The sequence below is a fragment of the Triticum aestivum genome, chromosome 1D, assembly GCF_018294505.1.
Source record: "Triticum aestivum cultivar Chinese Spring chromosome 1D, IWGSC CS RefSeq v2.1, whole genome shotgun sequence".
Lineage (NCBI taxonomy): Eukaryota > Viridiplantae > Streptophyta > Magnoliopsida > Poales > Poaceae > Triticum > Triticum aestivum.
Window position 1 is genome coordinate 463984381 of NC_057796.1, and position 17730 is coordinate 464002110.

Genomic DNA, 17730 nt, shown 5'->3' on the forward strand with positions numbered 1-17730 from the left:
ATAGTCATGTTCGGTACGAGATATAACTTTTGTGGAGTTAGGTCTAAATATAATTGCATTTCGCAAAAAAAAAGCTCCAAATACAATCGCATATACCTGGTTTGGAGCAACGGCGGGCTGGAGGAAGAGCCACATGCACATATCTTTTTATTAGGTTCTGATGTCTTGGTGAAATTTCTTTGACCGGCAGTATTACCTCGAACAAAATTCGCACGGATCCAATCCCATCAAAAGCGCTTGGTACGGTCCTAGCAAGGAGCTTGAGAGTGTTTGTGCAGAGAGAGTGAGAGAGAGAGGTCATCGACGAAATATCTTGAGAAGAGGGAAGAATATGCATCAATGTTTTCATTTTGCCCCAAAAGATTGCACACAATTCAAAATTAAGCCAGTTTTGTAATATAAATAAGCATAAATTTAATTTAAGCTAGTATTCAAAGTTTGCAATACACTGCCAAATGTAAAAAATCTGGAATTACCTTTTAGAAATACACAAAGGATGTTCCTGAACACAAAGTAAAAGTTGAGCCAAACCAAAACCAAGTAGTGGAATTCATCCACACAGTGTTGTAAGAATTTCCATACATTATTTTATAGTAAAAGACTGAACAAATTTAAAAAAAATGCTTCAATTCAACCACCTACCCGAAAACTTGTTACATATTCTTCGCTAATCTCTTCTCTACTACTATAGTACACAATTTTTTGAATATTTGAATCAACCTTCTTCTGGCCTGTCTTACCCGCAACTTACAGAACAGATTCATCTGTAGCCATCCACTCTATTATATCGAACGGCTCATATCTCTTGGATTCGCCACCCACGTGATCCCGCCAAACCTGAAAAAATGAGTAGCCCTTCTGGAGAACTCCACAACACACAGCCGCCTTCCAGCAAATCGATTGCCGCCACCAACCTCCGTCGGTTCATCTCACGTTGATCTACTAAGCCTCCCCTGATGCTTTTTGTACGCAATTTCTCTAGCCCGTGCGTCACACACCACCACCTCCACCGATTCATCCCCTCACTCGCCACCCCCAGAACATGCGAATCACCTCCACCTCCAGATTGCAGATCCACCCCTATGTCCTTGCAGGCTCTGACTTGGTTTGAAATTCCTGGTGAGTCCAGGCTCACGGAAGCTGAACAAGTGAACATCCTTCTACGGCCAGCTGACCACAAGTAAGCTAGCCCATCCTTTTATGTTACTTTGGGAGTTTTGTGACGATTCTTTTCATGAGAATGCTGCGCAAGTGATTCTTCTTGCCAACACTGACGTGAAATACAGATATACGTATCCACTGGTCTGGCTGTAGCTTGCTGATTTTTTCTACTTTTCTTGCACGCAAGGTGTTTGTGTTTTTGTCCAAACTTTTATCTACTGGTGGACCATAAAAGGCAATGCTATCTGAACATAAAGCACGTGTTCTCATTGTGTTCATACTCATAGCTATTTGTCAATTTGTATATGCTTTAGTTAATTTTCTCAGATTTAGCAACCTAAATAATCATGTAATGCTTATATTGTAAGTTGTGGTTGAAAAGACCTGGCTTATAACAATCAAGAATCAAAGTCATAACCACGAGCCATCCAGTAAAATCCACAATATGGAAGGCCACGTTCCTGCCAAAGATATTACAAATGTTCACTCGACGAACCAATGTGCGTGTTTTTCTTACTGGTGCCGAATTATTATCCTTATCGATCTTTGCCTTGATATACCATGTGTTTTTGTGTTGTTTTGTTTGGTGGGGAAATAGTATATGTCGCTGGAAAGCGGAATGATCCTTTAGATGAAACCAGAAGTGCTATGAAAATGACTTCTTATCATCGTAAGCATTTCTGCGACCAGGATAGATCTGCAAATGAATTCATATCAGAGGGAAGCCTGTTTGCAAAGGAATAGTGAGTATAAAAGAATGAGGCGTGAGTACAGAGCAAGCTGTAACAATGCACCACCAGCAGCACAGTAGGAAAATTCAAGAGCTCATAAGAACATATACATGGCAGGTTTCAGTCATTAGCTTCTCCTTGTGAATGTTCTAGACCAAAAGATATATTTGCGTGGTACTAGGTTCTAGCACATACAGTACTTAAACCTATAGATTTACCACTCCTTTATGAGTTATAGCATATAACAGAAATCCAGCAACGGAAGTGAGCACATGTGACTTTTATGATATAGAGCCATTGGACTTCACATGTATGTGCAAGATACAAATATTTTTCAGCTTTAACATACAACAGAAATATCCTATCAACAGAAGTGAACACATAACATTTTCCTTTTCTGAATGAAGAGGGCTCCTTACTCATTCGGAATCAGAGTTACAGAGTCATTGCAAGCCAACTCAACAATGGTGGGACATGCCCCATCCATAGATCAGTAATCCTAATCTGATGCGCCTGGGACGAAAAACCATGAGCCAGCGTATTGCAAGACCTGGAGCGTGCCGCCTGTCGGCCTATGCTGTGTGCAACCGTGGCTGCCAGGTGCGGGCACCGCTGTACCTGCCGATGACGACTGAGCGAGGCGAGCACGAGTGCTCCATGGCCAGTTCGTGCGCTGCGCCTGCGCCGTGGTGGTCCTCGGGTTGGCGTTCGACGGGTTGGGGGATGGGGGCAGGGACGGGACAAGGGACGGTGGTGTGCTGGTGCTCTGACATTTTTTTTCTGTTTTCCTGAGGGCACACCAATCGACAGCCAGAGGCAGGGAGCTGACCTGGTGTTGATGTCCAAGTGATGGAGAATGCTAGGAGATTATTACATTGGAACAAAATTTGATCCCATGAGTGACTTACCAGTTTGAGAATATTAACTTTGAGTTTGTAAAGTAAGTGTTATTACTTTTGACATGTTTTGGAAATTTTTAAATAATTAAATTTGTTCAGAAACACTGTAACTCGGCAAGAGGTTGTGAAGCTAAAACTCCACAGACAAAGAGCTTGGCTTGTACTTCAAATTTTCTTGTTCGCATGAAAATTGTAATAAACATTGCACACGTGCAAAGCACGTGCCTTCGACTAGTAATACATAAACCATCGTCGTAGATGGTTCAAAAAGCAGTGGAAAATGTTTCCTTTCATCTACAAAGCAGAGTCTTTGGTGAGATAACTCTTAAAACTTCCTAAAGATCCAAGGAAAGGCATCACAATTCTGGACGACAAGATGGGGTGGGGGATATGGGATATCTTAGATGAAGGCATAAAATGTGGCTCTAGTTTTGACCGAGTCATCTGTGATACTTTTCCAGGAGTACAATTCACGTAATTAAATAATCTTCCACAACATTACAAAAGCAAAAAGTAATAGTCCCAAACCAATATATATATAATGGTCAAGACTATACTCTCCCGACCCGACAAAATTCACATGTTGTTCCGGCTTCCACATCACCTTCATGATGCTCACTTCAAGGATGCATCCACCCAAAACCTGAAACAAGATAAAGAAGGCATACATTGATTGTTACACATCTACAAACCAACCAAAGATGATCATGCATAATTTGATAATTGAAAACACCTCTAATCTCCTATATCTAAATAGCTAGCCCACTAACATATTTCTCTGAACATGCACACATGCCACCTCATCATGTAAACATGCATGCACAAGACCTACCCTCATCATACAAACATGCATGGGAAAAGGCCCATCACCTCATCAAGTTACACATGCATGCAAAAGACCCACATCGTCATGCAAACATGCATGGGAAAAAGGCCCACCTCATCAATAATTAAATACAGTAAATCATATATGTTTTTAGTTTTAGTTCTCATATTATTCATACAAATATTCATATTTAAAATAATCAAATATCATGAAAGTATACTGCAACTGAGTCCCACGGTAATATGTGGGGTATCATCTAGTTAAGCCATAATATGTATGCACTTACCAGTCCGTCAAGTGTAGCAAGAGCATTAGCATGTTCCTCGACCATCTCCATTGTCACATGCCCAAATCCCTTTGAGATATTGGTCTTCTTCTTACATCTCACCTTAGCTTGGGACACCTTACCGTGCTGGCTGAAGAACCGACGCAGCTGAAAGTTATTCACCCTACGAGGCAGGTTGTTTACAATCACCGTGAAATAAGACTTGTAATGTTGTTGCCGAGGTCTCTCCATGTGAATAGTGCTTTTTGGAGTTGTAGTCCTCTGTTGGTTTTTCCTCTTCCACCATATTGAACTATCACACCTTTCACTGATTTCCTGATCCAGCAAAATCGAATTTATAGCAGAACAGAGGGTTAGTACATTTATCTAACCAATATTATAATGATGTACTAATACACAGTTTAATCATCAGCTTATCCTATGACATTTGTTAAATTAAAACAAATAAAATATAGCACTACTAACCGCTATATTGAATGAATAATGCTCATGATGCACGCGTGTTGTCAGTAGTATAAATGTGGTTTTTACAAGTAGTATAGCGCTAGTCACTGAACTAGCAAAAAAGGGTTTGTCTATTTCCAAGAAAATAACTCTTCCTCACAAACGGACGAGAAGATTTGACCGCATAGCTGTGAATGTCATCAGAGAAATAACAATATCTAAGTTGAATGTGAAATAGTCGTGTTCGGTATGAGATATAACTTTCGTGGAGTTATTAGGTCTAAATATAGTTGCATTTCACCGAAAAAGAAAGAAAGAGGTGTAAATATGATTGTGTATACCTGGTTTGGAGCAACGGCAGGCTGGGGGAAGAGCCACATGCACATATCATCGTCCCATCCATCAGGCAACTGCTCCACGAATTTGGTCTTGTCTTTGAGGAGATTGTACCTAAGCACATAACACGACCGACCCGGCATGTCGTTCTCTATGTTGTAGACAAAATATGCACATCCAGCGGACACGGCATCACCACCTAGCCGCGAGGCATCCACGGCGAAGCTGTTGGGCCACCCCAGGAATAGGACACGGTTAGCTAGGCTCTTGCCATCCTTCCTCACCCACCGCATTTTCTCCGGCGCCTCCCCCTCTAGTGCGTGAACGGACACCGAGAGAGCGCCGACCAGGCAAGAGACAAGGGCCTCACCGCGGCGCCGCCAATAATCCATGTAATCTTTGCGGACGTGAACCGATGCCCAGAGAAGCTCGCCGTGGGACTCGAGAAGGTAGTTGTACATGTCTAAGTAGTCCCGGTGCTCCCCTGGCATCCAGGGGCTCGGCAGCACCACATCTCGAACGCCTTGGTGATCGTCCGGTGTCACGGCGTGCCACAGGTCAGGCCCGCCGGTGACCAATATGTTTCCACGGTGATACGTGACGTAGAAGTTGGTAATGTCCGGGCATTCAAGCGTCCTCTCCACGACCGTCCACGTGGCTTCTCCGGGAGGCAGGAGGGCTGCCCAGAAGTTGGCAATAAGCTCGTCGTCCTCCTGGTCGGTTTCGTACAGGCCGTAGAGAAGTGCGGTGCCGTCACCGTAGACGATGCTGTGGAGGCCATGCCCAAGTGTATAATTACTGGCAGTCCCCTTGCTGATGCATTCTTTGATTTCCTTGGGGAAAGGGGGGAGATGCTTGACGACGGCTCCGGTGAGGATGTCACGGAGAGTAGGGCACAGGCCATCGTCGACCAAATACCAGACGGCGGCGCCCTCGACGCTAGCCACCAAGTCCCGGTGGCTGGATGGCGGCGCAGCGCGGTAGGTTTTCCTGGAGAAAACGCATCTGAACTTGAGGTCCTTGATGTTGGGCGCGAGGAGCCATGGTAGAAAGGAGGGCTGCTTCGTCGTCAGGGTCGCATCGGGCGCTGTGTCGCGCCATGCCTTGCAGACGGCGTGGAAGCGGACGTAGTCGGCGACGTCACGCAGGCGGCCGGAGATGTCGCGGAGCAGGTCTGCCGGCAGGTCAGTCCAGGGTGCCGGCGCGTGCACTGGAGACTGATGATTTTGGCCACGGCAGACGCACGCATCAAGAGAGGCGCAAGTAGACGACGAGGACTCGATGGTTTGATTGCTACTGACGCCGCGACGGTGCCTGGAGCGTCGTCGACCTCTCGCCATCGATCGATGTTTGTGGTTTCGCTTCTCGATATATCGAGGGTCCAAATCGTGGAGCTGTGCTTTTCGCTATGGATACATCACGTGGCTATATATATTATTGCTAACACGAGTAAGCTACTACCTCCGTCCCAAAATATAAAAGCGTTTTTGACATTATGCTAGTGTCAAAAACGTTCTTATATTTTGGGACGGAGGTAGTAGTATTCTGCACGAATACGGTCAAGGACACGAATACGGACTCGTATTGCCGCCGCAGGAAACTAGCTAGCTAGCGTGCTCATCAGTTCACACGTAGAACATGTAGTAGTTCTCTGCATGAACTACTTGTGTACCTAGCTAGCTAGGGCATTTCTAGCATATCCCCTTATCTCAATTTCAAATTAGGTGTCGTATCTTTCAAAAAATGTACTGCCTCCGTCCCAAATTATAATTTAGGGCAGAGGAAGTACCTCTTAGAATTGATTTTTTATATCATTTTTAATCCCCCAAACACACTCGACCCCACATGCAGGGAAGCCTGTTTTCAACAACACCTTCTCGCCACTAGATGATGTCGATGATCTAGTTAGGGCATCTTCAACACTTTCTCGGACGTGAATTTATAAACTTTGAGCTCTCACAACATATTGTTATCAGAGAAACTCTGCCAACATAAATAGCATCAAAGTCGTTGTAGTATAGTGGTAAGTATTCCCGCCTGTCACGCGGGTGACCCGGGTTCGATCCCCGGCAACGGCGATTCTCTTTTTTTTTCTCATTTCTTTGCACTTCGTATATTTTTCCGTTCGCCTAAGTATTCAGGAATCCATCAGAACTCACACAGATGCATAGCAAATACAGCTGGCTCCTACTTAAACTACAACTCAACTGCTTCATGTTCTGACGGTTGATCCAACTTCTCTTGTGGTGCTGGTCTTCTCATCTAGTCGTATATATTACCTCAAGCAGGATAATATTGTAAGTTACCAAGATAATTTGACCAAGGGAATTAGTTCGTATCGGTTCTTGCTGTCAGTTATAACATCCCAAGGTAATGTTCTTACTGTCCTGCATCTTGGGAGGAAGGACCAGGGCATAGTTAGTATGGAGACATTCATCTGCTCAATTTACACCACCAAAATTCATCTAAAACTGTTGACGGAGGGGTGAGTAATCCGCATGGAATAGATGATAAATCATACTCCTATAGTAACTAGTGTTAGAAAACTCTGGTACGCATTGATACCAGCTTGGGTTTCGTGGCCAGACTCACAGAACTCTGAAAGTTTCAAGAGGCAAACTGGATCAGCATGCTGAAATTGTGGGGAAAGTCATCACTGGAGATTTTCAGGAAAGGACTAAATCACAGTAACGAATGACCTCCTAGTATCAGCGAGTATTGACATGTGCAGCAATAAATCAGAGCCAACGCTAAACAATGGTTAACGGTACAGCTGATCACAAGTGAAATCAAGATGGGCAAGTCCCATTGGCAGAAACCGAGATGCATGCATTGTGGTCAACTACAGCAATAAGATCAGAATCTTATTCATAGCAAGGACTTGCATGATCTACAGATCATTCTCAGTGTCGGAACTGTAGGCCCAAAACCTAGTGTACAGCGGTAAAATTTCGACAAATAATTGCAAATTTGTTAATTGTCACAAATAGGTGGTCTAAATTGGAATTAACCACTATTCTCGTCTAGCTTTACAGGTTCCATAGAAATAATCGGCTGGAAGTCTAGAACCATTGAATATGAATTACACTATAAAAACTAATTTGCATATTCAAGAACTAGAAGATTGCAGCACACAATTCAGAATGCTAGGTAGTCGACTAACACAAGGTGACTCCATAACTTCCGTTGCTTAAGTATATATTACTGCAGAAAAGATAACCATTTTGACAGGCAAATGGGGGAGCAATGCGCCCAGTTTACAAATACATATGAACAGGGTTGTGGAGAACATGCATATAGTTGCAGGAAATAAATACTCCCTTTGTTCCTAAATATAAGTCTTTTTAGAGATTCTAATACGGACTACATACGGAGCAAAATGAGTGAATCTACACTCTAAAATACGTCTATATACATTCATATGTAGTCCATATAGAAACCTCTAAAAAGACTTATATTTAGGAAGGGAGGGAGTAGAAGGGAAAAGTGAAAAGGCAGATAGTTCCAAGCATAGATAACTTGTTCTCATATTCACAGATTCGCTCCAGGAAAGACTAACAAGTGACCACAGCATAACTATTACATGAAAGCAAATAGATCGAAGTGACTACTGACTAGGTATAACCAGAATAGTAATAAGCATTTTAAAATAACATTGCTCAAAGCCACAATGGCATGGACCAGAACATCAAAATACAAAATACCAAGCTCCATAGAAGATCTGACCCATATTTAGCATGTGAACTCTGTAATCATGGAGCTGCTTTGGGTAACCATTCCTTGTAAGTGGGAATGTAAGGATCGCACCGGAGAGTAAAGTAACTCTCAAAACTGAAGATAACATGAAATTTCCTCTTTTCCATATCGTACGACACAAGCTGTTCATCCCGTCCATTAATTTGGAAAATCAGATTGCCTTCTGAATCAACAGCGACAAAAGTACACACCTCATCATCGCCTACCATCTCCGACATGTCAGCTGTATGCTTCAGTGTCCACTGCCCAGTAGCATAATCCTCAAGTACCCAGACCGTGAGCTGACAATCGTCATCAGAATAATTCATATGCAAAGCGTACAAGCGCTCCTGAGAGTGCCCGATGTAGCCAATATCCAACATTTCCTCAACACTGAGCGGCATACGAATCTTGTGCCATGTCTTCCCCTCTGTGTCCACTGTGATCACTGAATTATCGCGGGTAGTCAAATGCAGGGTGCCGCCGAAGAAGGTGGAAGGTGAACCATTGTAATAATCCACGGTAACGCTGCCCTCGCCCCAATCGCTCTGCCGAAACGTCCATGTTCCGGTCTCTGATGAGAAGATCTGCACTCCGGCGTCGTGATCCTCCACAACATCCTGCAAGAGCACAAACACGGCGAAGCGGGACGGAGCAGCCGGGTCGAAACCCAGACGGATGACGTTCCTCGGGTGCAGCTCCTCGATGGCAGGCAACACGGTCCACTCCTCGGTAGCCGGATTGCACACAACATACTTTGCCACATCTTCGACAGCGTCGGCCTCGGCCTCGGAATCGGAGGCGATGTCGGGGTCGGCGTAGGGGTCGTAGATGGCGTCGTGTATGGATGATCTCGTCCAGCACTGGCAGAGGAGGAGGCCGCCGCAGCAGTCCACGGCTCGGACGCCTCCGTCCCACACGGCGCGCAGGAAGGGGAGGCCGGGGTCGACGAGGGGCCGGCCTCTCCCGGAGATGTTGAGGAAGCGCAGCTCGTGGCTGTCGTCGTCGCGGGTGTAGCAGAAGAAGCCGGACAGGGCCTGCGGCGACCTCTTGCGGAGGCCGGGGTCGGAGCAGAGGGCGCGCCACGGCCGCGACACGCACCTGAAGCGGCAGAGGGATCTGTAGGGCACCCGCGCCAGGACCTCCACGAGGAGGTCCTCGGGGAGGCTCGCTGCCTCGGCCGCCGGCTGCTCCTTCTTCCTGGACCTCTTTGCCATCCCGGACGGCGGCGGCGGTGGAGGCGGCGGCGGACGGGGACGGAGGCGATCTGAAACCTTGTGCGGAAGTTGTGGGGCGTAGGGTGGTTCGTAGCGGGCTTTCCCACCTGAGTCCGCTTATTGTTTGTGCTCCACCCCTTTGGGCCTCTGGGCTTTTAGGCTCTGGAGCCTGGGACTCCTGTGCTTAGGCTCTGTACGGTGGGACTCCTGTGCCCAACTTCTGAAAAAAAAACTATTTTTTTATTTTCTTCAACAACCCCGCCCTTGAGATATTTTTTCAAAAAACAAATCCATTTTTAATTAAATGTATTTCTTGCAAATTCTCGAAACTGATTTTTTAAATGTCATTTTTGTTATAGTTTTTTGAAACTAAATTAAACAATATTGCACCGAAGAACTAACACTTAACGAAGACCGCTCTTCATGGCCCTTGGCAACGATAAGTTTCAAGAGAACGTTCCAGCCCATCTTATTCCTCTGGCCGGCTTGTCCTCTCTCTCTCTCTCTCTCTCTCTCTCTCTCTGTGTGTGTGTGTGTGTTTCTTCCTCATTCTCGCTCGATCCAGGTCGTATTCCACCCAAAGAGGTGGCTTGGAACGACATGAATGAGGGCATTCGCTCGGAATCCGTGAAAATTTGATGTAAGATTTTTTTTTGACAATTAGGTTTAAAATATTCTTCTTGTTTTACAAGGTGATGCATTGATCGTGTGAAAATTGTCATTAATAAAAAATTGTCAACGATCTACCAAGAACATCGGATGGCTAAAATATTGATCGGATGAGAGGTGGTATGGCACCTTGACCACTTTAAGATCGTCTTGCATAAAACCCATTCTGCTTCACAATCAGATCCAAGGTTCATCATACCTCAGTTGTTTCTCTGCCCTCCCCCTCCCCCACCCTTGGTAGCTGGTCGGATTCCTCCATATTGAATAAACAAGGTTTGACGTCCCCACGCAGCTCCATCCATCTAGTCACATAATCAAATACATAACTATTAATGTACTAAAACCCTTAATTATTGCAAATATATGTTATTAGATTTAGGGCTCTAGTCTATTTTTTGGGCTAATTTGTTTTTTAGACAGTTCTCCTTACACTCTAAGTAATACTATAAATGAGCTCAAAACGAATAGTGATATAGTTCTGCTTGCCATGCCCTCTTCTCATCAACCAAAGATGGTGTATCTATCTCTTAAGTATTGACTATGCACTTCTATAAAACTACTTTATCTGCACGAGCTACTTCTAAGTCACGTGAATTTTAGAATGGTGCAAAGTCAATACTTTGAGAGAAGGAAGGAGGCAGAGGTGGAGCTGCGAGGCCGAGTTGGAGACATTATGGCTCTCCCGTCATCTCAGGCAAAGGCGAGTCGGAAGCTTAACAAGTGAGGATAAGGGCTTTTAGTATTTGATTCCCTCTTGGATTAGACACTGCCCGAGGATAGCCCAGCTAGAGGCAGCGAGGGTTGCCGTTGTAGCTAAAGGAGGGGAAGGGAGGCAAACCCCTACAAGAGGAACGACTGGCGATCAGAGGAAGCAGAGAAGAATAGTGAACCAGCGGTCCAAAAAATTGACTTAAACATAGAAAAATCCAATGGGTTGCAACCGCAAAATTTTAAATGAAGTCACAACCGCAAGTTTTTGAATGAGGCCATGACTGCAAGATTTCAAGGGGGGTCACAACTACAAGTTCTCAAACGGGTACATTGCTGCAAGTTTTCGGGAGGAGGGGTCAACTCCAATTTTTTTAATTGGGTCACAAATGCAAGTTTTCAAATGGGGTCACAACTGCAAGCTTTAAGAAGGCTTGCATCTGCAAAGCAACTTGGCTGTCCTTTTTTATTTATCTCTCTATATTGTTTCGTAGACACCAACGCGCACGCACAACCATATTTTGGTTGGATTTTGAAAAGAAAAAAATCAATCAGATGTGCATTAATCCCTTCGCATGCAATTGCACCGCGTGCGGACAATTGCATGTACAACGACCGGTGTGCAGTTGCACATGACGCACCCCACGCACAACAGTAAGCATGCTAATAAGAGTGTGCAATTAGAGGTTACCTTTTTATTTAATAATTTTTTCACCATGTGTTTGAAGACTTCAATTTTTATTGTTTTCACTTGCAAATGAATAAAATTGGAAAAGCTTTAAAAACCTAAATGAAAAAGCTACATCCCTTTTAAAGACACGAGCATGCAAACAATTCATATTTTTCAGAGATATTCATGTGTTTATGGATCCAGCTATCATTAGACTCGGCCGGTGGTGGTAGTATAAGAAAGTTTATGCTATCAAGCATGGACGAATTTGGTTCCAAGCTCAAATGAGCTTGGGATGAACAGTAAAATCTGGAAAAAGAAATCAAACAAATTCAAGAAGACTGAATTTTTTTGTGACAAACATTGACAATGTTTTGAGTGCTTGTAAGAGATCAACGTGAAATGATATTTGTTGAAGTCATGGCAACACAATCTTCACTCCAAAATGCTTTTGGAAGTGATATTTTGCAGCATCATTTTTTTGCCATGGCTTCTGCAAATGTTATTTCACGGTGAAACTTTACATGCATTGACAACAACTGTCAATGTTTGTCGCAAAAAAATTCAGGTTTTCTTGAGTTTATTTCCAAATTTTTATGATTTTACTATTCACCCGAGCTTATATACGCTCGAGCTAAGAAACTCCATGTCTGTGTGGATCCAGTTTTACAAGGAAGCATTTTTTTTCTTTCCAACCATATGAGCCTGCAAGCTATATATGCTCTGTTTTTTCCCTTTCATTTCTATGCACAAGCCCAAAATTTTAGACAAAAGGCACGAAGAACCAGCCCACTTGCCCGGGGGAAGAAACAAACAAGGATGGGTGTGGTGGGAGCTCCTATATAGCGCTTCAGGCACCGGTTGAGCGTCTTGGCGCCCACGCGCCCTGCTCATGGGCCGGCCCAAGAAGAAGGCCAGTACTCGCCTTGTTTGCTCGTCGCTTGATCGCATTCACAAGTCGTGGTTGACCGGTTCACCAGTTGGTCAACCGTTGAATTTTCGAAAAAAAGGAAAAGGGAAAAAAATTAAAAATTAAAATAAAAAATACTTGAATTCAAAAATGTCCATTGATTTGAAAAAAAGTTCACAAACTTTGAAAATGTTCACAAATTTGAGAAAAGGTTCATTGAATTTGAAAAAAAGTTTGTCGATTTGAAAAAAAAAATCATCGAAGTGTTTAAAAAGTTCATTGATTTTTTTAAAGAAGTTCATAGATTTAGAAAAAAGATCATTGAATTGAAAAAGGTTCACCGAATTTGAAAAAAACTTCATCACATCTGAAAAAGATCATCAAATTTGAGAAGAATGTTCATCGAATTTGCAAAATAGCTCATCAATTTTTTTAAAAAAATTACCATTTAAAAAAAATCATTGATTGTGAAAAAGGATCATCAAATCTGAAAAATTCGTCAATTTTTAAAACAAACCATCGATTTGAAAAAGTTCACGCATTGAAGAAAAGAAAAAAGAAACGTGAATATAGAAAAAGAAAACATTGAAAACATAGGGGGCATTTCCTGTACATATAAATATAAGAAAGGAAGATGATATTCATTAGCGACCTTAGCGACATGTTGGCTTAGTGTTAGTGTAGTTCCCTCGCTATAAAGAGATATTGAGTTCGAACCCCATCTCTCGCACGCATGGCCTGCCAACGAAAAGAGGTTGCAACAACAAAAGATGATTTCCCCAAGAAAGAACAACAAAAGGCCACGTCACGTGAAAGAGATCAATCTATATCTCTATTTTTTTTTGCGAGGGGAAAGGGGTTATCAAAATGATCCATCTGACGCAGTTTTACAAACCCATTTGGACCAGATGCAACCGGACTACGGTTTTAACATCAACTCTCCCAATCCTACAAGCTCATGACATGACTAATTCTATCATAATCAAGTAGCTCTTATCTCTATTTTTTTTGCGAGGGGAAAGGGGTTATCAGAATGATCCATCTCACGCAGTTTTACAAACCCATTTGGACCAGATGCAACCGGACTACGGTTTTAACATCAACTCTCCCAATCCTACAAGCTCATGACATGACTAATTCTATCAAAATCAAGTAGCTCTTATCTCATGCACTAGGGAAGCATTCGGGGACCTATTAATATCTTTTTGGGTAAGTATCATTGCTGCTTCGGTGCTGTCTGTTTCCAGAATAAACGGTAAAGATCTCCATTCCAGCGCGAGTGCAACTCCCTCGCGACAAGTTTGTAGTCCCGCCTCTAGCGTGTTATTGTATGTGAACCAGTGATGACATGAGGAGAAAATAATTTGACCGGCCGTGTCATGAAGCCCCCAGCGAAGCAACATTGCTATGCAGGCGAGATGGCCATGGTTGCAACGCACGGACACGTCTAGACCATGGACAGAGTTTGAGATCGTGGTGCCTGAGGAGTCCTTGCAACTATACAGGGTTGCGGCCCGATCGTTAGTTCGAGATAAACAAGCACCTTGTTCTAGGAAGACCGGTGGTTGCGTGGGCTCCAGGTACAAGAGGTAGCGCCTAGCATCTATGCGCGTGTTGGGCAGCGTTCGAGAGCAGCAAGAACGGTTGCCCAAGGAGTAAATAATGACACTTGGGTGATTGATATTGGCTCGGAGATGACGACTTAGGACCTTCAGGGGTACTTTTGGTCTGTGGACCCAGATAGCAATGGTTCAACTACATGCGACACTCCTAATTCCATCACATGGACATGGGAGATGAACGGATGTTTCTCGACTCAATCGGCCCATGCATCAAAATTGTGGGGAAGAGAGGTAATTCCTACAGCCGAGTTCACATTGAAATAAAGAGCACCATTGAGGCACCGCTTCTTTGCATGGCTAGCTGAAAGTGCAATCATGCCCTTAATCATATTTTGATGTTGATGACAACATGCATATATGGGACTAATCATGTTTTTCAAGTATATCTCGGGATTATGTCTCAAAGGCCGTGTGTGGATCATGACTAGGGTCAAATGCATATTGCTCAAGATCGGAGATACAAGACATTAGCCTTGGCTTTGTTTACCGTTTGTTCTTGAGTATAGGGATCACACACTATTAAGAGGGGATCGTTGGATCTAGTGAAAGATTTGCTCAAACCACCACCTCCAGCTTTTCTCCGGCCGTCCGGTACTCCACGGACGTCTGATCTCTCTCAGCTGTTCGGACGTCCGGCTCTCTACGGTCGTCTAGTGATTCTCTTACAGAACAATATTTACGGATTTCCGAACCCCTCCGGACGTCCGGTCTCCGGACGTCCGGCATGTCTCGGACGTCCGGTATTCCTTCCACAGAACAATATTTACGGATTTCCGGGCCACTCCAGACGTCCGGTCTCCGGACGACCGGCACGCCTCAGACGTCCGGTTGCTGTCTGCTGGTTTGTGGCTTATGTATTCCCAGCGGCCGGACGACCGATGGCTGTCAGACGTCCAGACTCATTTGTGCCACCGGTCGTCCGGTCCAGTCCGGACGTCCGATCTCTTCAGTGCACTTAAGTGGCTCAAACGGTTACTTTTTCCACACCCACTATATATAGCCTTCTCCTTCCCACGGGAGAAGGTTTACCATTCACTTTGAGCTTGCCAAGAACACCTTTCACACTCTCTCTCAATACTCTACACCAAATCCTAGATCCCTAAGTGATTTGGGAACATTTGAGAGAAGTTCTCCAATCAAGTGATAGATCCACTCCTTCCCCTTCTTTGCACCCAAGGAATTCGTGATTTGAGCAAGTCTTGAGCTTTTCCCCATCGATCTTGTTACTCTTGGAGGTTGGAGACTCCTAGGCGGTAGGAGTCTTTCGGAGAGGAATCGACCTTTGTGATTACCCCCCGGAAAAGTTTGTGAGGGTTTGGAGACCACCCCATGGTCTAACACTAGTGGTTGAGAAATGCCTCCGTGGTGTTGTCTCAAAGGGAGAATAGGGTGAGCCTTCGTGGCATTGGTGTGCCTTCGTGGTAACATCCACCTCTCTAACGGTGACGTAGCTTCCCTCCAAGGAAGTGAACATCGGCATACATCCTCGTCTCCCGGAGTTGCGGTTAACCCTAACTCCCTACTTGTGGTTACTTGTCTCTTAGCACTTACTTTTATCATATTGTGCTTGCCTACTTACATACTTGATTTACTTGCTTAGCACTTAGTACTACACTTGCAATTGTTAGGCTCACCTTCACATTCCACATTATTGCCTAAAATTGCTAAGTCATAATTAAAATTTGTAATTCTACCTATTCACCCCCCTCTAGGTCCATCTCGATCCTTTCAATTGGTATCAGAGCCTCGAGCTCTATTCTAGTGGCTTAACCGCCCTAGAGCGAGATGAACCCCGATGGGAATCCCCTTGTTTTAGATCCAAAGGATAAAGGCGAGACTTCTTCTGAAGTCAAGACCTTTACTTCTGAGGATCTGGAACGGGCCCTTGCTAAGCAAAAGGAGGAGCATGATGCTTCTCTTGAGGCCTTGGTCCAAATGAGGATAGCCACGTTGTCCACGGTGCTTGCACCACTTTCGGGTGGTGCGGCTTCGAGGCCAACTGTGCCTACTCCGTCACTTGGTCAACAACCTCCTAGCAATGAACACTCTAGTGTTCCTTGGCTTTATGCAAGACCCCAAGTTGAGAAACCTAAATATAACCCTCAAGGAAAACCTCCTTTACTTGATGCCACTTCCGATTTTGCCTTGTGGAGAGTTGCTATGCAGGATCATCTTCGATATGGAAACGATGAGATGCTAGAGATCTTGGAGTATGGTTACCATGTGGTTGATCCAAAGAATCCTACACCAAGAGAAATTTATGACAAGAATCTCAATGACACTGCAACCATGTGTATAAGGAGAGGTATGGTTGAAAAGCAAAGGAGACCTTTCATACACATCACAAGTGCCAAGGAATTGTGGGAAAGTATTATAAGATCCAAGACCGGTACCTCCACCCTCCGGAGTGCTCAATATGAAATTGCCAAGGGGCAATTGCAAAACTTTTGTATGGAGAAGGGTGAAACTCCAACTCAACTCCTTGAGCGTCTCATGACTCTCACCGCTGACATTGAGTCGTGTGAGTGTGACAAGACACAAGATGGATTCAACATGACTAAGCGGTTCCTTGTGGACAAGTTGCTTCATGCTCTTGCCCCATATCACCATCAAATGGTGTGGGACATAAGACAACACCATGCCTTCAAGGAAATGACTACATATGACATCATATCCACTTTCCAACTATTTGAAGAGTCAAAGGCGAATGCTACAAAACATCTTGCCATGCATGGTACTCCAACATCAAAGATCAATCTTGCATTGAAGGTCAAGCATGTATGTGAAGATGAGCAAAGTGAAGAAGAAGAAGATGATGATGATGATGAAGATGGTGATGAGGTTGAATCCGATGAGGGCCCTTCATATGAAGACATGGCTCTCTTTGTCAAGAAGTTTAGTGCTGGAAAATTCAAGGGAAGATTTCAAAAGAAGAAAGAAAGAAAGTGCTACAACTGTGAAGAAACCAACCACTTCTCCAACGAGTGCCCTTATGAGAAGAGAGAGAGGATAAACCAAGATTTCCTAAGACCTTTCCCAAGAAGAAGTTGCCAAATCCTTTGAACTCCAAGCTCAAGAAGAGAGATGGGAAAGCAATGGTTGCTCAAGAAGAATCCGATCCAGATGATGTTAGTGGTGTTGCTGGAGTTGCTCAAGATTCTCAAAACACATTGAGGCTAGTCAACAAGAGTGGTGATGTTGTCACCTACAACTACATGAAGGACTACAAGGGAAATGCTCACAAGTGCCTCATGGCGAAGGCCGTGGTAGAAGATGGAGAGGACCAACACTCTCCTGACAAGGTCAAGGTAACCCCACGATCAAATCCTCCTCTTTTCACTCCTCCTACTACTAGTGATGAGTATCTTGATGCGGAGGATAGTTATGAGGATGAGGATATAAATGATCCTATGCTTGCTAAACTAAATAAGTTCATGTGCTCCCTTAAAGGAAAGAAGCTCACTATGTTTCGTATGCTTATGGAGATGGTGAGTAAGCACACCATTTCCATTAAGG

At 44.1% G+C, this 17730-nt stretch overlaps 1 protein-coding gene and 1 non-coding gene across 2 annotated transcripts; one reads left to right on the plus strand and one right to left on the minus strand.

The window, feature by feature from the left end:
• Positions 1-3029: 3029 nt before the first annotated feature.
• On the minus strand, positions 3030-6148 carry LOC123175819 (uncharacterized). Its single transcript, XM_044590326.1, has 3 exons — positions 4689-6148; positions 3904-4218; positions 3030-3434 (listed from the first exon to the last, which is right to left on the minus strand). Exons 1-3 carry the CDS (start codon positions 6021-6023, stop codon positions 3270-3272), a joined length of 1815 nt encoding a protein of 604 aa, XP_044446261.1. The 5' UTR covers positions 6024-6148; the 3' UTR covers positions 3030-3269.
• A 541-nt stretch (positions 6149-6689) lies between these two features.
• Positions 6690-6761, plus strand: TRNAD-GUC (transfer RNA aspartic acid (anticodon GUC)). Its single transcript has one exon. It is a non-coding gene; the product is annotated as a tRNA-Asp (tRNA).
• The last annotated feature ends 10969 nt before the right edge of the window (positions 6762-17730 follow it).

Coding starts and splice junctions, on each gene's coding strand:
- LOC123175819 (XM_044590326.1), bottom strand. CDS start 6,023: ATGGCGAGAGGTCGACGACGCTCCAGGCACCGTCGCGGCGTCAGTAGC. Junction 4,219..4,688: donor CTGCCGTTGCTCCAAACCAG/GTATACACAATC, acceptor TTGCTGGATCAG/GAAATCAGTGAAAGGTGTGA. Junction 3,435..3,903: donor TTGCTACACTTGACGGACTG/GTAAGTGCATAC, acceptor ATCTTGTTTCAG/GTTTTGGGTGGATGCATCCT.